The 24,776-nt window shown below is 40.2% G+C and overlaps 2 protein-coding genes across 2 annotated transcripts in view; both read right to left on the bottom strand.

Moving 5' to 3' along the window:
• Nucleotides 1-12,152, bottom strand: part of LOC133367566 (vomeronasal type-2 receptor 26-like) — a 49,843-nt gene extending 37,691 nt beyond the window's left edge. The window contains exon 1 of the mRNA XM_061591661.1: nucleotides 12,090-12,152. The gene's annotated coding sequence lies outside the window, so the exon portion shown is untranslated. The remainder of the gene's footprint in view (nucleotides 1-12,089) is intronic.
• A 2,258-nt stretch (nucleotides 12,153-14,410) lies between these two features.
• LOC133367565 (vomeronasal type-2 receptor 26-like) lies at nucleotides 14,411-24,546 on the bottom strand. Its single transcript, XM_061591659.1, has 6 exons — nucleotides 24,401-24,546; nucleotides 22,299-22,590; nucleotides 20,049-20,909; nucleotides 19,578-19,805; nucleotides 16,180-16,306; nucleotides 14,411-15,312 (listed from the first exon to the last, which is right to left on the bottom strand). The coding sequence occupies exons 1-6, from the start codon at nucleotides 24,544-24,546 to the stop codon at nucleotides 14,411-14,413; spliced, it is 2,556 nt and encodes an 851-aa protein (XP_061447643.1).
• Between the last annotated feature and the right edge of the window lie 230 nt (nucleotides 24,547-24,776).

Raw genomic sequence — 24,776 nt, 5'->3', positions numbered from 1 at the left:
CGCTAAATCTCATCAATACCACTCCCTGAGACTTTGTGTTATAGCTCCTAATTGCTTTTGGTACATCACTTCTCACTATTAAAGCAACCCCATTTCTTCTTAATCTCTCATTTCCTGCATAAAATATTTTGTAGTTGCCTGACTGAAAATGTCCTATTCCTGTCCATTGTAATTCACTCACGCCAATATTGTAATGTTGATGCATTCCATTTCTTGCTTGACAATTTCTAGCTTTCTCTCGTTCATGCTTCTCACATTTCATGTTCCTATTGTGTACATTTTACAACTCCAGACTCTCCTTTTGCATCTGTTCACATCAGTCTCTGGGCTTCCATTCAGCTTTGACCCAGTGGCATCATTAGTCACAGCACTACTCATACTTGTCTTTTGTTCTTGCCCAGTAGTTAACTGAGTGCCTTCTGACCTGGGGATCTCATCTTCCAGCACTATCTCATGTTGCATTCTGGATACTCTGTTCATAGGGTTTTTATGGTAAGAGATATTCAGAGGTGGTTTAGCATTGCCTTCATCTGAGTCTGGATGCATTTTCCACTCATAGAGCCAACTATACACAATGCAACTTACCTGGGGAATCTTGTAGATATCCAAAACAGTTGCCACATAAAGAGAAGTTAGGGGGTCAAGTCCCCCGACCACTGCTATTAGTTTATTCAGGGGGTCACATATATAATTGGGGACAAATTCCTCCACTGTAGACATAAGCTGAATTGTGGCATGATAGGTCCTCTTTGCATTGAAATAGCTGTCATAGATGTGAAAGCCCAGGGTGATATTGGATAAGTTCTGAGAGTTTTCATTAATCTCCTTCACTGCAAATGCCAAGGCCAAGATGTGCTGGTAGTTCTTAGGCACAACTCTAAAATGAACATTTCATTCTATATAAAAAGGTTATACCAAACTTTTAAAATATATTGTTACAATTACCCTTTGAACCCATGCTGCACTGTGCTCTAAATATCCTTTGTTATTATTACACTATTAATGTACAAATTTCTTCATAAGTCTTAGGTGATCTAAGTAAAGACTAGACAACTTAACAAAGTTATTTGGTATTCTTCAGAACACAATAGTTCCTACCCTAGATTCCTATCCTAGTTCCTATCCTAGATTCAAAATAACTGAGAAGAAAGCCTCCTGGGAGATATTATAGAAATATCCTCAGAGATAGAAGAAAGGGAGAGAGAAAAATGATTATGAAAATTCTGATTTACTTGGCTCAATAAGGCCATTGCTCCTGGAAGAACAAAGAGGGTCTGATGCCAAAATACAGCAAATCTTGGAAGAATGTGAAACTAGGTTTCTGGAGGCTTTAAAGACATGATGAGATCAGGAATTCAAGGAATTTTGTCCACAAAGAGATAAGAGTCTGAATGATCAGCTTGTTAAAATCACTTGATAGTTAAATACATTGGAATAAAAATTAAAATCACAGGACCAAGTGATAAAGGATTTGCAGGTGAAGCAAGAACAGTTTCAAGAAGCAACGAAGTTGACTGTAAAAGAATCCAGGAGTACCCCTATGCTATGGACCTAGTCCTTCAGAGGGAGTGTGTGACCCCCCTCAAGAATAGGTAACGTTCCTATCTCCCAGACACAGGAACCACCCACCCAAAGAGCCTCCATCTTCCCAGAATTCAAGCACAGTTTATTGCCCCTCATCCAGTCCACTGCAGCATGCATACACTGATCCAGAACTGTTGCACCCCAGGCACAAGAGGAGTTAGTTCAGGGAGAGGAGTCAGATGAGGACAGGTCCCTGGGAGCATTGAAGGAAGGGGGAGTATAGAAAGCCCACAGACTCCATTGGCCAGCCCCCCCATCGAGGCAGTTCCCACTCCTCCTGCAAGCCCCCTGCCTGAGCCATTGGGAAGCAACCCCTCGCATGTGCCAACCACGCCCCTGCAGGAACCCCCACCTGGCACTTCAAACGCTTCCCTGCCAACCAGCTTCCCCCTCCCTGAAGCCAAGCCATCACCTAGTGAAGCCCCACTGTCAGATGGGCCGTCGGAGGCTCTCCCCCCTCACCCCATGCGAGATGATGTGAGAAAAGGGATCTTGAGAGGGTGGAACTTTGGAGGAGCCATCATTTATGGATGAAAACCTTCCCTACTTAAGCAGGTGCCCGCCCAGGCTCCAGTGCTGATCAACTCTCCCCACACACTGCAGACTGTTTAGGTAGCTTAGCTAGGGAAAGTAGTGAGGTAGACAGGTTTATGAAAAGCACTGCTTTGGATGTAAGCATCACCCTAATAAAATGAGAATTAACCCAAGCCTCGCCTCCGTCTCATGTCTTGGGCTCTGGGCAGGACAAGAGCTTTCACAGCCTCTCCTGATTCAGATATTATGGAAAAATAGAACTGTGTGTCATCAGCATAAACAATTATTTCAGCACTAGAATATACTCATTTTCCCCCAATTTCCCCCAAGATAAAAGATACATGTCAATTAGTAGTAAGGTTCTAGAGCACTCTTATCACATAAAATGAATGAAATAAGTATAATTGCACTCAGTGTGAAAGGATTAAATTCACTACAGAAGAAAATGCAATTTACTAGGCAATTATATCAGGGAAAAGCTGATATTCATTTTCTTCAAGAGATGCACATTACACAGGGTGAGGATAAGTACTTACAGCAAAAGAAACTGGGCAATATTTTACAGCTTGAAGTGAAGTTAAAAGGGGTGGGGTAACTTTTGAAAAAAAACTTGAATATAAAGGTACTGACTAAAGAAAAGGCAAACTGTGGATCATATCTTATGCTACATGTTCAAATTAAGAAGATTCCTTTATCTTTGATATGTCTTCATGCCCCATTATTTAGATTTAAAAAACCTATAAAATGCATTTTGGATAAGGTCGAAAGAGCATAGACAAATCATCATGGGAGGAGACTTAAGAAGTGTGGTCTCTACTAAATTAATCATTCTTACTTCAGAGGAAGGAATACTGCCAAATATTTTTTGAGTTTTTTGCAACAACATTGTTTAATAGATCCTTGGAGATTCTATGAATTCATCTTCAAGAGATTATACCTTCTTTTATAAATTTCTGGAGCTTATTCAAGAATAGATCTCTTTTTTATAAATTTCAAGTTAATAACTCAAACAAAATTGATAAAAACAGAGACAATATTGGAGCATGCACCAATATAATTAAATTTGGGAGTAGCAAATAACTTTTATGAATCATGGAGACTGAATAATAATATACTTATTAAAGGAGAAAGGAGAAATAATATTGAGCATCACCTAGAGTTATTCTTTGAGCAGAATACAACACCAGAAATTTCTTTGTAGGCTATAGGGGACACAGTGAAAGCATGTCTACCATGTATTATAATACAAAAACAAAAAATAACAACCTGAAAATAAACAGTATATAAAGAAAGGGTCTTACTTTTAAGAAAAGGAACAACATAAACAATCTCAAGATCTGCCAATTATGGACTTTTAAGGTACGGTAAATTATGATAAGTGAAGGGCAAGTTACCAAAATCTTCAGGCAGATAGTTTGGAATGATGCACTAATAGTGATAAATAGTAATGATTTGAACACAGAAACAAACCTTCTGAAATTCTGTCAAGGTTGTTAAAGGAGAAAAGAGCAATACATTAATTCCATCAATCAAGTATGAAAATAAGACAGCTTAGAACTCACAGGAAGTACCATCAAGAATTATATACTATTCAGAATCCATCAGCCATAAAAAAAGAAAGAGTTCTTTTAAATATGCACCTTCCTAAAGTCTCATTTGAGGATTTAAGTGTTCTAAAAGCTCCAATAACACGAGAGTAAATTAGTGAAATAATAAAGAATTTAAAGAAAAATAAGGCACCCAGTCCTAATGGTTTCACTGGTGAATTTTACCAAATATTTTCTGAGAAATTAACTCCTATATGATAAATGATTGTTTGCAATGAAAAGAGTTACCAGCAACCTGGGTGGAAGCCAGCATTGAAATCATTCTGAATTCAGGTAAAGATCCCTTACTACATCAATTCTATCATCCTATATCCTTGCTCAATCAGGACACTAAAATCTAGTCCATTATTTTGGCCAAGCGACTATTGGTGCAATCTACCTCCTAGATATGCCAGGCTGAGGGGCTGAGGTAGAGCAGGAAGGGTGTTGGAAATGCCAGGCTCTGGTGGCAGAAGTTCCCCCTGGGTGCAGTCACGGTGCTGCCAGGGAACTCTGCACCACTTGAGTGCTGCTGGGGCCCAGGCTTCACAAACAAGACCAGTAGGAGGCCCAAAAGAGCTGCATTCCAGGGGCATGTTAGGGGCAGAACCGAGGCGAGCAGGACTTCTACCACATCCTACTCCTGTGCGGTTTGGTCCTGCAGCCCTCTGTCTGAGCAGCTGCTACACCAGGAAAAGAGGGGCAGAAGGAAACATTCATTTTATTTCTTCCCACTTTGCCCTACCAGCGCAGCCAGCATCCTCTCCTTCCAGTGGCACCTGGATGGAGATTGGATGTGGTGGCCCCTTCTGCCAGCCTTCTATCAGTTTGATTGCACCCCAAATAACATAACTGGTAAATATGTCCACCAAGATCAGACTTGATTTATTAAGAACAGAAGACTTCACAAAATTGTAAAAATATTGATAGATTGCATTGAGATTTGCGAAGCAACAAAATCAAGCTTTTTGTTTTGTTTCTCAGCACAGAAAAAGCATTTGATAGAGTAGAATGGGATTTGCAGGTTTGCAGGAAATGAATTTAGTAGGAACATTTTTAACATCAATATCAGAATCCAACATCTACAATATATGTAAATAACTATCAACTGCCATTGATTCATTAGCATTCAGAAAGGGACTGAACTAGGATGCCTCATGTCTCCACTCTTGTTTGCTATCTATCTGGAACCTCTGACAATATGTCCACAGAACAAAGATCACATCTTTGGCATTCAGTACAGAAATATAGAACAAAATATATATCTCTATGCAGATGACATTGCTCTTTTCTTGATAAATCCAGAGAAATCTACAGATTCAATTCACACGATACTACAGCCACATAGTGATGTTTTGGGCTATAAGATTAATTTAAATAAGTTTAAAGGTTTTGGAGTTAACATCTCCTCAGAACAAGTGCAGCAGATTCAAGAACAGATCCAAATACAATGGGAAAGTAAATGAGTGATCACAATTGTATCTTACTAACAACACAGATTAACAACAATATAACTAAGTGGTAGAGATATCCTTTGTCTTGGTTTGGGCAAATATCCATGATGACCTATCCAAAGATTTTGTTCTTATTAACATATATTTTGGATATTGGGCTGAAAACTATAAATGAATAGCAAAAGAAGATCAATCAATTCATCTGGAATAACAGAATGGCTCAAGAAAATTTATATCAGAAAAGGGGTAAAAGAGGGTTAGGGGAACCTAAAAATTGCTTGTCATTATCATGCAATAAAATTGGCATCCATAATGAATTGGTAATAATGAACATTATTATCCATAATGTATAATTCAGACACTGCAATGCAAGTAGAACAAAGTTTACATTAGAAAAAGCTTTGGTACCTTCCTAGAAATAACATCTTCTGCCCAGCCAAGAGAAACAGAATTCAGATTTAAGCAGAATTGAAATGGAACTTTGGAACTATCCCAAGGCTGTTAATTAGTGCGAGTTTTAAAGAAAAAAGTTGTAAGTCGCCACAGATAAATTTAAGATAAATTTAAAGAAAAAAATAAAGAATTTAAATCTTAAAGGTCTTACTCTGAATAGTCTAAGTAAGATTTACCATACTAATATGTCCTGCTGGAGATGCATGAAGTTCAGAACTGATTATCTTCATATGTTTGGGGAGAGTAAGAATTTAAGTAAATTCTGGAACTCAGTCCCAAAAACAATCCATGATTTGACAGACTACAACCTATCAAGATGCCCCAAGATCATACTAGTGGGTATGATGAAGGCAGAAGTGGAGAATGAGGATATGCAAGTGCTTATATCTTTACTTATTATTGCAAAATTTTATACTGTGCAGTTTTGGCAGAATAAAAACAGTTCAACCATAATAGATTGGTTAACAAAGACATGGGAAGCTGCTCTAATGTTTAAAACCACATATTCAAGAAGATAATTAAATCATCAACCGAGCTATTTATTTATTGAAAGGTGGCCCCTGCTTATTAATTCCTGGAATGAAAGAGTAAGCAACAATGTGTCTACCTTTATCATGGCTTATGTGGTGATGAATACTGAAAAATTATTATTATTGTTGTTGTTGTTGTTGTTGTTGTTGTTATTCCCTCTCTATAAAACAGTTCAGTTCCTTTAAGCTTGATAAGAAATTAAGATTTGGAAACATGTTGATGTATTTAATAACTTGTTCACTTTCTATCTTTATTTTTGTATTTCATTATTTAGGGTGCAACCCAACTGCTATTTACACCAAGCTGAGGTGACTTTTGTACATCTTATAGGTATGCAAGACAGCTGCCACATGAAGAGAAATAAGGGGGTCCAAGTCCCCCAACAACTGCTATTAATTTGTTCCGGATGTCACATATGTAGTTGAGAACAAGCTTCTCTACTTTAGACATAAGCCCAATTGTGGCATGATAGGTCCTCTTTGCATTGAAATAGTTGTCATAAATGCAGAAGCTCAAGGTGATATTGGATAAAACCTGAGTGTTTTCATTGATCTCCTTTACTGCAAATGCCAAGGCCAGGAAGTGCTGGTAGTTCATAGGAACTATTCTAAAAACAATATTGCTAATCAGAAGAATATCACACATATTGTAAAATTATTGTTACTATTATTCTGTGAACTATGTCACACCACATTCTGCCTCTCCTTCCTTATTCATTACAGTATTTATGTACGAAGTTTCTTTAAGCAAAGTTTAACATTAGGTGGGGCTAGACAAAGGTCAGGCAACTAACCTAACCTAGGTATTATTCTTTACAACCAAGCACTGCATATACTTTATTGACAGGGTACCAATATAAGGTTCCATGTACTTCCATGAATTATATGACTTGAAATATTCAGAAGTATTTGATGTATGTGAACACCTATAATTTCATTCTAAATACAGTAGGGCCCCACTTTACAGCACTTCGCTTTACAGCGATTTGCAAATGCGGTGGCTTTCAATTAGGGAAAGTCCCAGCATTAAGGCGCTTGTTCTGCTTTTACGGCAGTTTTTTTCTGTCACACGCCATTTCAACATCATTTTCGTGCGCCGCGCACCATTAACATCAATGCGTTCTGCTTTACAGCACTTTTCACTTTACAGCGGGGGTCCGGAACAGAACCTGCTGTATGAGCAGGGCCCTACTATATACAGTATATCTAATCATATGGCAATGGCATTCCTGCCAGCGTGGGGGCAAATTTGCCGCAACCCACACCTCTACAGAAGGCTCGGGAACATTCCCGAAGGGTTCGAAAGTGGGTCACATGGGGACCTTAGACCAATGGGTGGAAGGGATGAGTGGGCTTATAAGCCAGCTCCTCCCTTGAATCTTGCCTCTCTTTGCCTTGCAGCACCTGCCCCCCCTCCCTGGTCAATATGGGCTTTGCTAGTCACCAGCTGGGGCTGAATAGGAATTGGGGGGGGATTCTGAAAATTTCATTTTGCCTACTCCATACTGCTGAGATTGATTCAATTGGCCCTCAGGGGAGTTGGGCTCTCTTGCTTTGGCTGGCATGGAATTTGGGCAGGTGAGGAAGGTGGGAGTACAAAACAGGTGACTGAGGCATTTTATTAAATGGCACTCACTAGGGAACCACCAGTCAGGTGTGGCTGGTGGGGATCTTGGGGGTGTCCTTGTGGGACCAACTTGAGCATCAGGGTGAATGCCTGTATGGTGGGGCTGGGGTGCAGAGGTTGGAAACATGTGATTGGCTCTACTAGCAAGGAGGGATAATTTCACCCACATCCTTTGCTGGGGAGTCATGGTCTGTAGGGACTGACATGCCCAGGGAACTGGAGGGAAGAATCCGTCTCAGTTAGGTATCCTCATCTGTCCGAAGTAGGTTCAATTTGGTAATTGGCAAAACTTGGATATACCTTATAGTTGTTACATTTTAAATAAATATAACATTATTCCACAACTGTGTCATGATTCTTCTTTGGTGTGGTGGCAAAGCACTTTGCTGCCAGCTCTGTTAAGAAGACACTTTCAATGAATTCCACAAATTGCCGAATAATTGATACAATTACCCTATGAACTATGTAACACTGTGCTTTACATCTCCATATTATTTATTGCAATATTTATGTAAAAACCTTCTCCACAAAGATTAGAGAACCAAACAAGATTGGTGCTTTTCTTCAGAACACAATACTCCCTATATTTACTTGGTAAGGTTGGTACAACCTATATTATAAGTAAATGCTTATTTTATTTATTTATTTATTTCACAACTTTCATATACCACTTGATTGTAATAAAAGTTCTAAATGGTTTACAAAAAAATATTAAAATTAAAACATTTCAACTAAAAATACAAGACAGTTAAAAGCAAGTATTTTAAAACACTCAAAAGATCATTAAAAACAATAAACAGAGATTAAAACACATGTCAGCATCCCACATGTCTGGATAGGCTTGCCTAAACAAAAATGTTTTAAGCAGGCACCAAAAACAATATAGGGAAGGTGCCTGCCTGATGTTAATAGTCAGGGAATTCCAAAGTGTAGGTGCTGCCACACTAAAACATATATTTCTTACAAGTGCAGAATGTACATTATGTGGCACCTGTAACAGTCCCAGTTCTGCAGACTGAAGTGGTCAAGTGGGCATATATGGGGTAAAATGATCTCTCAAGTAAACTAGTTCCAATCTGTTAAGGGCTTTATATACTAATAGAAGTACCTTCAACTTCTTCCAGTAACAAAATAGCATCCAGTGCAGATCTCTGAACAAAGGTGTTACATGCTGCTGATAAGATCTCAGTTCTGTCAGCAAACACATTGCAGCATTCTGCGCTAACTGCAGTTTATGGGTCAAGTGCAAAGGAACCCCCACATAGAATGCATTACAGTCTCCCAATCTTGTAATACTGCTCTCTCTCTCTATTGAAGGATGTTTTAGATGAATTGATTATTGTGGTTTTAACTTGTATATGTATTTTATATTGTTGTACGTCGCCTAGAGTGTCCGTTAACTTGGACAGATAGGCGACTCACAAATAAAATTTATTATTATTAGTAGTAGTAGTAGTAGTAGTAGTAGTCTCTCTCTCTCTCTCTCTCTCTCTCACACACACACACACACACACACACACACACACCATTTTGTGCTGGTACCCACAATACTTCTATCTAGGTATGAGTACCAGCACCTCAGTTTTTTTACCAAAAAAAGCACTAGACAGACAGACAGACAGACAGATAGATAGATAGATAACAGTTTGCCATCAGCTCTCTTATGAAAATTATTGTACAAGAAAATAATATAAATCAGAAATAGCAATAACCAACATGAATATAATTTATCATTAATATTGCTGCCCTAATAGATTAAAGAAGAAAGAAAATCACTGGTATGATTAAAACTAGATGAACTTGTTCTGTACCCATTCCAAAAATAATCAAATTAGCAACTCCAGTTTGCCACTTGAAAATTGTGTAACAAATTTGGGGGCAGACACTTATTCTAATCTGAAATGAAAACAAGGTTTTTGCAAAATAATAATAATAATAATAATAAATTTCTTACGCAAGCTCTTCAAATAACATTGGTGGAGGTTCTTCAGTGAAGGTTATTGAGTTGGAGATTATGAAGGTCTGAGTAGCTATGCCACCAATTATGAAGTCTCCATACTGATGATACTCATGTAATGGATGGTGTGGATCTCTTATCATGCATTTAAGGATGTGAGGTTTGCATACCATGTGAGGAAGCAGTACCAGAATCAAGACTATTAATGTTACCATTTTGAATACTAATTTTCTATCTAAACACAGGTTGTCCTATTCCATCTCAGGAGACTCAGACTGGTGGATCTTTGTCTGTTCTGAGCCCCTAACTCCAGATATAAATGTTAAAGTGAATATTTATATCAATTTTCATATACTATGTTACTAATTTTACTATTGTTCACTGACAATCTTCAGGGAGGAGAATTGCCATGCAGCTGAATTAATTACAGTCCTTTTTATAATTAAAGGAGAAGGTAATCATCAACTTAATGTTAGTGTCCCCAAATGGAATTCCTAAAGAAAATATGTTTTCTCTTCTTTCATATAATTAGATAAGAAGGGACACTTGGGCTAGCAATGACCCTCTGCATGGAAGAAAACTAGAGATACAAGAATTTGATCCACAATTGGGAGGAAATAAGTATGTTTGATCGTAAGGCTGCAACCCTTGATAATATTAATTGGGGAGATGCATTGTCACCTGTCCACCACAAAGCATGTAATGGGGGGGAACCTTTTGGATGCATCTTAGATATGGGGAATGGGAATGCAAGAAAAAATGAAATAAAAGGCTTTTGATATAAGAACACCAGACAAAAGGCTCATCTAGCCCAGTATTTTATTCTCATTGTAGACCACTAGTTGCATATGGGAACCACATGCAGGACATGACTGCAACAGCAACTCTCTTGCCCGCGATCCTCAGATAATGGTATTCAGAAGTATGCTACCTCTGATCCTGGATGTAGTACATAGCAGTCCTCATGACCTGGTGCACGGTGTTTAACTGAGGTTTAAAATTCTAATTAAACATGCAGGTGGGTGAGGAGAAGGAGATGCACACAGGCACCCACCTTCGTCTCAATGCCATACTGCCCCATCTTTTGATAGCCCCAGATTGCTCTGGGCGGACCTGACCCAACCCAACCTGGGGCAATCTAGTTCTGCCTCACCCTCATCGCACTCTGGCTGAAACCTAGGTCAACCCATATTAGCTTGATTTGGTTCAGGATCTGCAATTCAGCTGAAGGTGAAGCCAGTGCACATCCCTAGTGCTCCATATATCTTAACTCTGGTGAGGTGTACCCAAGGTGTTAGGAGCCTTCACTTATTATATGCCTAAATGAATTGCATTGCTTGTGTATCATGTGTACAGAACTAGTATAACAGGTTGATCCTGGATGAGATGGTAGACAGGATTTCTTTTGCAGATTGCGTGGCTTGCCTTCTTTTTGGTGACCTTGGGGCTTACTGACAGGGCTGGCTCTGGAATGTGCATATTCTGGGCTCCTAGTCATTAGTTACTTAGGGCATAATTGAAATTTATTTATGCTGGGCTGAGGGGGATTGGATAAGGCGGACCTCCAGCTAAGCCATCTAGGTCCCAGCCCAGCCAGGCTACACCATGCTACGCCGGCATAAATCCCTCATCCTGGCTTATCTGGAGGCCTGCCAGAGAAGCCTAGCCTGGCATAAAGGAAGCCAGCAGAGGTCAGCAGAAGGCCTGCAAAAGGGGCATTCTGGGAGCATGTCAGAGAAGGGGGGTGAAGGGGGGACTTTTCTGATATCCAGGTCCCATTCGGCTCCCTCCCATGGACCTCTGTTGTGGCAACTGGTACACCCAGAAAAGGGGTAGTGGAAGGAAATATGTATTTTGTGTCCTTCTGCCTTGCCCTGCCAGTGCAGCCAGCATCCTCCCCACCACAAGGCCTCTGAGCAGCAGCTGGATGTGGCGGCCGCTTCCACCAGCTCCACCTTCACCAGCTTCACTCCCACCAGCCTCCAACAAGTTGGGTTGCTCTGTTACTGATTACATTTATTTGACCATCAATAGCTATCACTCTCTCGGTTTTCTATAGAGAGAGACGACGTATTAAGAACAAACATGAAGTCACTATCAACAAATGTGAAACAATTAGAAATGGGTCTAAATTCCATATCGAGCAGCAAATAAAATACAAAACATAAAAAGCCAAAGAGTAAAAACTCATTTAAAAAAACACACACAGAGAGATGGGAAACTTAAAAACTCCTCATTTAAAAAGCAGCATGTTTTAAAAAGCCTGGGAAAACAAAAAGATTTTGGCTTGGCACCAAAAAGAAGGCACCAAATAATTGTAACTGAGTTAGTGTGTTCCAACATCTCTTTGGAACTGAAGCCCACCTTAAAGGAGTGGTGTTAGGTCTCTCCTCACTCCTTGAGCAGATTATACCTTCTGTAGGAAGGGGTAATTTAATCCCCACTGGCCCCTGAAATGCTGGGGCCAGTTCACTTTCATAGGTCACTGAGATTTACAGCTTCCAGGAAGCAGACAAAAGCAGAGGAGAGGCTTCAGCCAGAATGGGGCATCACACAGCATCCCTTCTGGGGGGTTGCAGCCAGCCTGGTAGAGTGTGGTTTCTTGGAGTTTCCTACTGAGAGGCCTGTTGGTACTCTGCCTGTTTTCCTGCCTTGGCTCAGCAGTACCTGAAGTTGCAGTGGACCCTGGAGCAGCTTCAGCAAGGATTGGCGGTGGCAGCTGCTGCTGTTTACCACCCTCACTCTGCAAAGACCTGGAAAACTTTAACTTTGCTGATCAGGATGTCCTATCCTCTTCTTCTTCCTCTCACCCTTGATAGAGCTGAAGCTGTTTGCCCAATTGCGTGTGTGTGATTGTAGGGCAACACAAGAGCTGTTAAAGAGAGCTGGTGCTGTTTCCTCAGGATGAATCTAGTTTGGAGCCTCTCTTAGCTCTCTCTTTAATTGAGAGAGGAACATGTGTCCTTGGAAAACATGAGGACTGAAGTGGCTCTAGTTGCAGTAAAGACAAAACTGAGAAGGTCTTTTCTCATGTAACCACCAAACATCTCTCACCTGGTGAAGGTCCTGGAGATCCTTCTCTTAAGGAAATGAACCTTGTTTATATGGACTGTTTGTATGGACTTTGCTTTTATATTTTGTATTATATGAATACTGTTGTATTTTGTATATTTTGTATTATATGAAAATACTGTTGGTTTGGCAATTATGAGGTGAATTTGTTACTCTTTGTCTTCCAGAGAACAAACTGGAAGGTGATAGATTCATTGAAGTTGGGGTATGTAGTACATAGGCTGTCTGGAATTGTGAATGGAAAGCCACTTCTCACCTTGTTTTTTTGTATATTGCAAGTCATGTACCCGGAGGCTTATCTGGGAGTAGTTGCCTTTGAGAGGAAAGATACAAGGTGGAATCCCAAAGAGAGTACACCAGGAGAGAGGCACCATGAAGTGCCAAACTAACATCATACAAAGAACAACAGATAGTTCTAAGTCGGTAGGGGATGTCTTAGCCAGAGGGAAAGAGGATTTGTGTTTAACTCTTTGTTTGTTTTGTTCTTTTGTTCCATTGGTGGGTTAATCTGGTTTTTCTGTAGCTTTTTCAGGTGAAACCCTTTCCCTAAAACTTCTTATTCTATCATTGTTAGTTTTTCTTTTTTAAAAAAAATCTGTTTCATTAAAAGCTTGTGGCCTCTGCTTATATGCCTCCCACATAGGGTTGCCAGGTTCAGGGCCTGAGACTCTGAGGGGCTGAGAAAGTCAGCCAAGTGCAGGTGTTCTTGCAACACTGTAATGGGAAAAACCACAAGGTGGAATTCTCCCTTCCTCCTGCACAACTTTTAAAGATACAGAAGACCTCTTGGAGGCAGGGCCTGGTTTTTCCTATTGCAATGTTGCAAGAACACCTGCACTTGGCAGACTTTCTCTTCTCCTAAAGATACAGGATCAGTCTCAGGCCCTGAACCTGGCAACCCTACTCCCACATCTTAAGATAAATTCCATGCTACCTTGAGTTGTGCCCAGGAAGAATGAAGGGATATTTATAGGCTGGTTGGTGATAAGCAGCCTTGTAGAAAAATAACCTTATCACCTGGTGGCAGGCATTTCTTAAATGGGGATAGTGGGAAAACAGAGATACACACTCTGTTGTGGCTCAATCTCTCTCCCCATTGCAGCACAAGGTCCAGGGTAGCTGGGGTGCCGCCAGAGCCTCCACTGGTGATCTGGAGGCATGCACACACACATAAGGGAAAAAGCAACCCTTCACATACTGTGACCTCAAGCCTAAAATGGTTCTAAATATTTAATGAGCACTTTGAATTGGGCTCAGAAACAAATTGGGGACCATTTGTAAAGTACTGGCATAATGGGCTCATATTGCCCAGTCCCATTTAGTATTCTTGCACCCATGTTCCCCAGCTCCACCCTAGAGAAGTATAAATACCTTGGAAGAAAACTTTCACAGAATACTGTATAGGAAACTCTGAGACAGTAAAACTAATAATCAGCAATGTATGACCGGAAACATAACAAATAATCTTGGCAGGCATCATTTTATTGACTAGTCCCATTAAGCCGTAGTTTCTGAGAAAACACATTTCCTCTCTCTTCTTGGCCAGATGCCAAGAAGGTTCTCAGAAAAATGTTGGTATTTGCATACACAAAATGCATAGACATTTAGATTCTTCAAGCTTTCCTTCTTATTAGTTGTTCCCTGTTGTTCAGCTCAGGCCTCAACACAATGATGTAACATTTGGGGGAAAAGATGCAGCCCAGCAGCCCAGCACTAGAGGCTAAGATTGAAAAGATCTCCACAGCTACCATGTATTTTCCTTTGGAACTCAGGTATGATGGAATAAAGGATAACCAAACACTGCAGAAGACCAACATACTGAAAGTGATGAACTTGGCTTCATTGAAACTGTCCGGTAACTTCCTGGCAAGAAAAGCCACAATGAAACTGATAATAGCCAGAAACCCCATATAGCCTAAGGCACAATAAAACATAGTCATGGACCCCTCATTACATTCCAGTACAATTTCATCAAGCACTGAATGTAAGTCAGTATCTGGGTATGGAGGATTGGTTGCTAGCCACACAGTACAGATGCCTCCTTGGATGAGAGAACAGTAAAGAACAATAGAGTTTGCCAATCCTTTCCCCACCCACCTCCTCATCCTAGATCCTGGTCTGGTGGCAATGAAAGCCAGAACCACAGTGATTGTTTTTGCCAACACACAAGAAACAGCCACTGAGAAGATGATGCCAAACGCAGTTTGTCGGAGGAGACACGTCAGTTTTTGTGGCTGGCTGATGAATAGCAGAGCACAAAGGAAACTGAGCATGAGGGAGATGAGGAGAGTGTAGGTGAGGTTCCTGTTATTGGCTATGACTATGGGAGTATTGTGGTGCTTCATAAATGTTCCCAACACCAGACCAGTGATCAATGAAAATGAAAGAGCAAAGAATGCTAAACTGAGCCCCAAAGGTTCTTTGTAAGACAAAAAGGAAACAAACTTGGGTATACAGAAATCCTGGCTCTTGCTTGGATAGTTTTTCTCAGTGCATGTAGAACAGTCACTCATGTCTGAAAAAGAAAAGGTATGAGCTTCTTTTCCTATATCCCCAGGACATATCACAAACATACCACAAGTTTTCCACTTACAGAGTTTTCTTAAAATATATGATTTTTCACATATACATACATATGTATAGATCTCTAGAAATCACTTTGGGACTAGCCTGTCTGCTCTCTAGAGATTTGTAGCTGCTTCAATCCAATCAGGACAGGATACAAATCAGCCTGAATTGGCCCAATTTGATTCAGGAATTGGCTGAATCTGGAGCGCTCCATAGGGATTTGTCTGGAATAATATGCATTTTTACTTATATTCATTGTAGGATTTTTACACAAATATTTCCCTTCCTATACCACCAGGGCTGGCACCAGCTTGCCGTGGGCCCCAGCGTGCACGAGCTTCCCACCTACCTGTCTCTCCTGTCTTTTGTGGGTGCATGGGCTGCTCACTCTGGGCTGTCATTATCCAAGATGGCAGCCAAGGTTTCCCTAAGGGGCTGAAGCCTCTGCCGCCATCTTGGTTAATGGCAGCCCTGCGCACACAGCCCACGCAGCTATCCTGCCATGGATCGCAGAAGAGAAGTGATACTCCTCCCCCACCCTGGGGTCCCAGGGGCCCTCAGCCAAGGCCTAACCTGGCCGCCTTTTAGCACTGGCCCTGTATACCACCCTCTCCCCAATGAAGACCTAGTGCCTGAAATATGTTAGGTTTGGGATTGGTGTATCTGCCATTTAGATTTTAAAAAACCCTAGTCTCCTGCATCTGCCATATCCTCACTTGTTTCTATGTTGTGGTACTGCATTTTTCATGTATCCATTTAGTATGACTAACATATTTGATTACTTAATTATTAAAAGGCAAAGTCTATTTCTTACCTGCCTTGTCTGAAAACTTCCCTTCTGGACATGGGATGCAATCATAGCAGCAAAATGGCTCCCCCTCCTTCACTTTCTTGCTAGAACCAGGATGGCAACCTTTGGTGCAGACAGACAGAGGCCTTGCCTAACCCATAAAGGAAAGAGTGGAATATTAATCACAGGAAGAAGGAGCTTGGAAAACTTCAAATCTTCTTCATATATAATTAAAACTGAACTCTAGCCCTTTCACATGTCTTTATCTTTTACAACTATGCTAATGTTTGGAATGCTAGGAACTTGTTGGTTATGGCTGTGACTTGTTGCTTTCCATCCAATTTTTATGTGGCTGGTAAAGGAGGGTTACATGTAGATGTGAAGGAACTGCATGAGGGACTCCATCTTTCAAGATTCCAGATTCTTTGGCTTAAGAAAATGGCTCTGCAATGTAGAAATACGAATAAAATCTTGTTGCTGGGAAGAAGCCTGTTCTTGTCAACAGAGGCATAACCTCAAGCTGAAGCCGCCTGCATTGTCTAGTGAGAGCGGTGTTCAAGGCCAAAGTTGGGAGCCTGATAATTGGGAGGGCTAGTTAGCTGTGAGAAAGCATGAAAGCCATGGCATAAGAAGGCACTGGAAAGTTCCATCAAGGAAGCCTCCTGATTAGCCCTTAGGCTTTACAGTAGTTGCAATCCTTTTTTCTATAAGAATTAGGCCCTTCTATGTTCTGGTGCCCCACATTTTCCCTGATGCCTGGTGTCTCCTTTCCTCAGTGACCCCAGACTGGCTCAAAGCTTTTATGAAATTGTTTGTAGTACCCCTCACTTTTCTGTGCCGGTACACCTTAACATGTGCTAAAAAGTAGCTGCTGTCTTCAAACCAGTAAGACTGGAGGTCAGTAATGTTACTTAAGGCCCAAGGAATTCATCCATCCATGTTTCCTGTTAATTTGTGAGTGACAGAGTGTTCAACATTATCCCTATTCTTTCCCATCCCATTAATGCCAGTGCTTCCCCCCCTTTGATAAAAAGAGGTTTCAGTACTTTTTATTAATTTCAAAGCCTTTTTATTGGTCGATGTCATATGATGGTTTAGACAGCCTTTTGTGTTTCAAACTGGAGGCTATGATCTATTTCTATTTGGGGTGCATTAATAGTTGAATCTGAAACTGCATTTTGATGTAAAATCAGACAGATTACTATGTATTGCTACTTAAGCAATGACTCTAGCTGTTGGAAAAAACAAACTTGACCTGCCCAAGATCCATATTTTCAGCCTGCTATGCTTAAACTACTCCACTTAAGGAAAGGTGGTCATGGTCAATTAAAAACATAGAGCACACCTATAATTTGGCTAGAATATATTTCAACTCCCACTGTTTTATCTTGTGCAAACTGAGACACTCCTCATGTCCATTGGAAACTATTCTGAAGAATAGTCAGTGCCATTATTCCACAATTGTTTTTGAAGATTTTTAGTGTTGTGAAGTGTTGATGTACTTCACGTATTCCCAGAAACAGAAGCAAAAGAAAATGATTTACTATAGGAAACTTCACTAAAATTGCAAAGTAAATCAGACATATTTAAAGTGAGTATCTGAACGATATCAACTGTTTTAATATTGTTGCTTCCTCCCTGCTAAAACAAGATCAGCATTGCATGTCTTGCTTCTGTTATTTGGGTTGATTGAAGGTGTTGCCACCATTCACCATATACTACTCAGGAAGTGGATTGTACTGTGAAAGAGCAACTCAAATTGTGTTTGCATTTTGACAAATTTGTAGGGCAGTCCAATATCTCAGAGAGGAGGTCAGGTCTCCTGCTGCCCTGGTGCATTCACTGTAGCTGCCCATTTGTTTTTTAAAGTTTGATAGAAATATGGCAAGTTCTTAAACCACAAGGTGTTTTTTTTCCTTTTGTTTTGCCTATTAGTGAATTTCTCTGCTTTTTAATCCAGGAGGTAAGAAATGGGATCCTCTGCAAGTTTGCTGAGAATGGATTGATCATTTGCATACTTATTGGGTTCAGTGGGATTTACTCCCCTGCAGTCATGCTTGGGATAGGTGAAACTGAACACAGGGGATGGGGAAGGGAGGAGGAGGATGGGAGCAGTCAGGAGGGGGAGGGGGCAGGTTTGATCATTTGCATTGAGTGCAGTGGGATTTACTCCCATGCAATCATGTTTAGGATAGGTAAAACTGACTGAGGGAGAGGATGGGGAGGGAGAAGGAGGAGTTGGAAGGGGATGGGGGAGTGGAAGGGAGGCATGAAGAAAGGGGGAGGAAAGGGGCAAGAGGGAAGGGATAGGAGGGAGGAGGAGGGGACAGGAGGTTTGATCATTTGCATGCTTTTTGAGTTTAGTGGGTTTTACTCCTGTGCAATCGTGCTTAGGATAGGTGAGACTAACCTGGGGGGTAGCAAGGAGGGGAGGAGGAGGACAGGAAGGGGAGGGGGAGGAAATTGGGTGGTGGACAATGAGGAGAGGGAAAGCCCCTTTCCTTTCCAAAAGGAAAACATTGTGAATAGTATCATTGTTTTTCAGTGTTTCTCCCACCTTTTTATCCTATAGCAGGCACATGTAGTCCCCCACTCAAATTTATACCAAAACTGTCACTGGCCATATCCATACCAGACCTTTATTTCACTTTATTTCACTTCATGGCTTTTCCCAAAGAATCTTGTGAAGTGTAGTTAGTGAAGAGTGCTGAGAGTTGCTAGGAGATGCCCTATTCCCCTCGCAGGCCTTCAGTCAGAACATCTGACTGTTAAACCACTCTGGCCAGTGGAGCTCTGTTAGGGGAATAGGAGTCTCCTCTCAGTACCCTTCACAAACTACACTTCTCAGGATTCTTTAGGGGAAGCCATGACTGTCTATAGTAAAATAAAGGTCTGGCTTGTGTGTGGTCCCCTGATTAGCCAAGTCAAGCAGCTGTGAGTCTTGCTGTTAGTTGATTCTTACTGAGAATGCCCGGACTTATCATTGAGTTAAATGCTAAATTTCTTAAATTAATTGAAAATCAGCCAGGCATTTTTTTAAACTGTTAAACTGCCGAAGGTGAAGGTCAGAGTATGGGGCAAGGTCAGTAATAGGATCACAGGTATTGTGTGTACATGGCTGATTTTTAATTAATTTCAACAAACTATGAGAATTTTTCTCTCTTTTTACATTATGAACTATTGATTCTCTCTGACTCTTTTGTGTATTGCCATGAAAATTTAGAGGGTCATTAAGCAAGTGTTTCTGAGTTCAGGACTATAAGTTTCGTAAGGTTTTGTTTTGAAATGAGCTTATGGGAAGCATCAGAATGGCATGGGGGTATTTTCAATTTAACATTGCGGAATGTGAAAAATCCATGCGGGCTATAGTATACAGCCACTCTTATTGCTGTATAATTTGAAGATTAAAAATCAGATCTAACCTGATTAAACCAGTTGTGCCATGTTATGGCACTCTCATTGATTTTCAGCGCTTGGTCTGGAAGGCCCTGGGGATCCACCCTCCCAACTTTCACCCTATGAAAGGATTGGTTTGAAGAAAAAATCCAGTTGGTAATATCAAATCCAGCTACTAGCTCTCCATTCTGGTCAAATAAAACCTTGTCTCCAGCAGTGTTGTTAAAAGACACACCTCTCAGTAAGTGATGGAGCTGTATTGGAAAGGAAAAGACAACAGTCTAGGAAAGGATATTTTGTTTTGATATGAAAACATTTTCCCTGGATAAAAGCTGTTTTCAGTTTTGTCAGATCTAGCCATGCCTTAGATAATAGAAGTGACAACACCTCTCTTAAAGTTCATGCTCAATTCCTTTGGAAGTCTAAATGTTCTCTTTCCTCCCCACACACCCCTGCAACGTGCACATATATAGTGCTCTACCACATGAGTCCATTACCTGCCACAGCTGTAAATGTGAATGTTTTAATCCCACTTTGACCACCATTGCTTTGTGCTTGAGTCTAGATGAGGACATGGCATGTAAAGCATGGGCTATGGCATAGACAGCATTGTAGACACTGTAGCTGTGGCCAGTCATGCGCATTTCAAAGAAAGGTCCAGGAAGGCTGTTGACCTTCTCCTCCCCTGTGCAAATATCCCCATCCACATTGCCCATGATTTTATTTGGAAATACACAGCTGAATGCATGTTGCCAGAAGTCCCTGATAAAGCCATCTCCTTTTGTGCTGGAAGGATGTTTGCTCTCAACGTATTGTTGAAATCCTGGTAGTTCATTGGAGTGAATTGAGAAGGACAGAGCACCGTGGATTATGTCTACATCCCAAGTCCTTTGATAGGCAATTGAAGTGAGCTCCATCTGAGCTGTTATTATCCATACAATGCCTTTTTGTTTATTTGCTGTGTGTTCTCGCTCTGAAAGATATGGCAACCATCTCAAAAACACAATGGCAAAAGATTCTCCATGGGCGATCACTACATTAGCTTTGCTGTCAATGAGTTTATCATGCATTTTTGCCCCCTGATTAAACATATCATTAATTTCAGTGACAATGGCATATTTTTTGCTTTTTTCTATGAAGGCAAAACAGATACCATGCTGGAAGAAAAGTGGAAATACAGTTTGCACAAATCTATCTCCATATTCATCATTGGAGGTAAGGATCCCAATCCACGTCCACTTAAAATGAAGAAGCAAAGAAAGAATCCCTGCATACTGAAGGCCTTCCTTAGGGGCCATCTGATAGAAGGAAAGGCCTGGGGTTTTATCATTCATCATTGGAGCAGGACCATATATCAGCTAAAGGTAGATGTGAAGAAGAAGGGGAAAAAATAAAACTTTTTTTTTTGTAATTTCAAGTGTTCAGAGCAATTCACATATAGCATGACAACAATCTTTACTACAGCCCTGGAAGGATAGTATATTATAACCTTCTCATGCAATATATTAATGTGACGGTGAATCTGTCCATTTTGCTTTCTCTCAGTTTCTCATTTTTAAGTTCTTAAGTTCATTCTTAAGTTTGTCACATTTCCATATCAGTTTGCAACATATTTTAAGTTCTCCGAAAAATCATCAGCATTTTGTATCCATTTTGTCCTAATATACATATTTTTGCAAGCAATGCTCCCGAATATAATTCATTTTGTGTCATTTTCACTTAGATATGCATTTGTACACACATTTATTCCTAATACATACATTTCTGTACACATGTTTTGGTTGGAAAACTACGTCACAAAATGCTGAGAAGTGTCAATATTAAAGGATAGCTATTTTTTTCATTCACATATTGTTTTGGAAAGTGCAAATTGATTAGATTCATAGTAAAATACAAATCAAAATTATCCCACATTCCTACTGGCTTTAGGCCTCCTAGTGGACTGATGGCTTTGGGAAGAACTGCACTGGTGACCTTTTGACTCACAACTCCCACTATTTAACCAAAACATTATAAACAAGGGAAAGGTTTTCAAAAGTGTGCATGTGCATATAGGTGCTCATACGCTAGTGAGCAATGGTGTTTAGGTGTCAAAGTGAAACTGTTCTTGCTTCCAAAACTCACTTGGCATGTTCACTTAATGTTTATGTCCAATCAGATCATGAAGGAGACCTTCCTTGAATTCACCATCCCATAGCACCCCTTTCTTCAAACAACTGGCTGATTACTATTTAATTGCAAAAACAGTGAGGGTAGAAATATCTTTTTTGTGATCTTTTCTACATTTCCATGATTCTGATTTATGAATGACCCACACAGACGTTTTCCCCCTTGTCAGCCTCGAAAAATAATGCCTGTGTACTGATTCCCCGCATCCCTGAAACTTTTATGTGGACAGATAAATTTGTAGCAGAAAGTGTTAAAACCAACACATAAACACACAGAGAGACACTTTTCAGCAGTGTCAAAGGTTTAAACAGTATTTAGCATTTTATATTATTTAGGTTTTTTTTCCCTCAGCTGGCAGGGGGTCTTGCTACATCTTTGAATGAGGGTTCTGTGTTTTATCCAGCATGATGTTCAGAAAAAGAGGTTGTTATTGGGTGTTTGACTGTGATGTTTGATTTATGCATTTAAAAGAAACTGTATTGTAATATTCCATGTTTTCTTTTAAAACTGTAAGTTGGTTAGAGGCTCTTGCATAGGTGACACATACATTCAAGGTGGAGGAAGGATGATAATCCTACCTGTGGAATCTTGTAAATATCCACAACAGTTGCCACATGGAGTGAGATTAGTGGGTCAAGTCCCCCAATGACTGCTATCAGGTTATTATGGGTATCACACTTGTAGCTGGGGATCATTCTTCCCAGTGTGTGTATAAGTAGCAATGTTGCATGGTAGGTTGCTTGCGCAGTGAAATAACTGTCATAAATGTAGAAGCCCAAAGTGACATTGGGTAAAATATGAGGATTTTGATTGATCTCATTTACTGCGAAGACCAAGGCCAAAATGTGCTGGTAATTCTTTGTAACTATTCTAAAAGGGGAGGATATTTTGTATTAGAACATTATACATTTGTAAAATATTGCAGCCGTCTTTTGCATCTCCTTCATTATTATTAATTACAAAATTTACAGACAAACTTTGGGGCAATTCTTAGTCATAGGTGGTCTACATGAAGTTTAAACAACTAAATAATGGCAGTGCTTTTCAGAACACAACATTCAATATATTTTCTCTTCATAGTACCACATTGGGGAGGGTGAACTAAAATGAATAATATTTCACAATCTTCATGATGTGATGTTTTAAGCACTTAAACAATAAATCAGAAAGATCTGATTCTATAGTATAACAGTTTGCCACCAAATCACCAACAAAGACTAGTTCAATTAAACAGCTGTATAATAAAATGAAATCAATTAGACCAAACAATATGTGAGTTTTTTAATATCAGTCACCATGAATGTGACTTAGGTGGTGGCAAGGTTCAAAGATCCATACAATGTACATCAGATAAAGGAAATAACTCTGCTATAATTGAAACCAAACCATAGAAATATTAGAGAGAACAGTGAGTCAAAGTTATGTTCAGAATTTGAAAACAGCCTAAAAGATTAAAGTAAATACAAATGGGATGGTTTCACTATGAAAATTCTTCACTGGAGATTTTCTGCCTCCAAGATGCCATTCCAAGTAAACTTGTTTTTAACCCCAAATTTATTCAATAATTTTCATGTATATTTTTGTGCATATGCTGTATTTTATGTAAACCACTTGGAGCTTATTATGATTAAATGGTATGCTAATTCCATTAAATAAATAAACAAATACTTGCCCAAAGGAAACAGAGAGGTTAATCTGGAGGATCTATGGGTGCAGAAGGGCCACTATTAGTGGTAAAGCACATGCTATGTTTGCTGTTGGTCCTAGTCTCAATTCCCAATATCTAAAAACACATGCTGAGAAATAATTTTGGTGGGCTAGATGATGATGATGTTGATGATGATCTTGTATACAGATTATATGCCAAAATGACTTTTAAGTGGTAAATGGCTTCTACATGGTCGGCAGAGCAATCCAACTCAGGGGAAGTTGGTGTAAGTTGTGCTGAAGCAAGAGAAGGTGGCATAAAGTTTCACTGCATCCAGTTGCCGTTCAGGAACCTCTGGGTTGGTTGAATGCTGACTCAGCCGGGAGCTGTCCCAAATATGTCTACCAGGGAGTAAGCCCTCTCTATTGACTAATATTGCACTTATTTTCTTAGACTGACTTTTTCCCCGGCATAACTTTTCCCTGGATTGGGACCTGCAGGAGGGCTCCGAATATGAGTTGGATGTGGCCTAAGTGCCCTCACCTTGGCCCCTCCCCCAACATGGCCCTGACACACCCCTGTTTTGGGCCTACGCAGGCTCCACTTATGCCACTCTCGGCTGAGTCCATGGTGAGCCAGGCTGGCTGAGCTGAGCCCCGGCTGAGCCAGGCTGAGGAACTCATGCCACCATAGCCTAGCTGAGCCAGGACTCAGTTGGAGATCTGCTGCATCCAACTCCCATCAGCCCAGTGTAAATGTGAGTGAGATTGCACAGTTAGTCTAACCTGGACTAATCATCTGATTCAGAAACACATATAAAATTAGGAAGTTCTAAATGCTGTGGTGTGCTAAATAGAGTAAATAAAAGCTTAACTCCATGCTAAGGAAATGTTTTCTATGAGCATTCACTTAACTCTTGTAACATATTGATAAAACACTCTAATAACCCAGGGTACAACAGAAAGGACTTGTCACCCTGATGATAGAAAGAAATGGAACTGCATTTTTAAAACAAATAAATAGACTCCTCACAAAAGCTCTTCATACAAAGTTGGTGGGGGTTCTCTGGTGAAGGCTATAAAATTGGAGACTCTGATGGACAGAGAAGCTATTCCACCAATGAAGAGGTCACCCGACTGATGATACTCGTGAAGTGGAGCATGTGGATCTTTAACCATGCATCTAACATGTGTCCATGCCATCTGTGAAAGCAGCATCAGAAGCAAGATGGCTAAAAGTGCCATCCTGGGTGCAAATATTCTGACGAGACGTACAGCCTCCTTTTTTTTTATCTAGTTCCATCTCTGAAGGTTTGTATTTTAAATGCAAATCATCTCTATCATTATTTCCTAACTCTAGCTCTGAATGCTATTGGGAATACTTATCTCATCTTGCTAAAACAAAGCAC

The sequence above is a fragment of the Rhineura floridana genome, chromosome 11 (genome assembly GCF_030035675.1).
Source record: "Rhineura floridana isolate rRhiFlo1 chromosome 11, rRhiFlo1.hap2, whole genome shotgun sequence".
Lineage (NCBI taxonomy): Eukaryota > Metazoa > Chordata > Lepidosauria > Squamata > Rhineuridae > Rhineura > Rhineura floridana.
Note: the sequence above shows the minus strand (reverse complement) of the source record. Positions and strands in the feature narration are given on the sequence as shown.

What these genes read in the sequence shown, in the direction of transcription:
- LOC133367565 (XM_061591659.1), bottom strand. Translation starts at nt 24,546, where the DNA reads ATGGTTAAAGATCCACATGCTCCACTTCACGAGTATCATCAGTCGGGT. An exon ending in ATATTTACAAGATTCCACAG is followed by an intron (nt 20,910 to 22,298) that starts GTAGGATTATCA and finishes ATCTACCTTTAG; the next exon opens with CTGATATATGGTCCTGCTCC. An exon ending in GGCACAACTGGTTTAATCAG is followed by an intron (nt 16,307 to 19,577) that starts GTTAGATCTGAT and finishes TTTATGGGTTAG; the next exon opens with GCAAGGCCTCTGTCTGTCTG.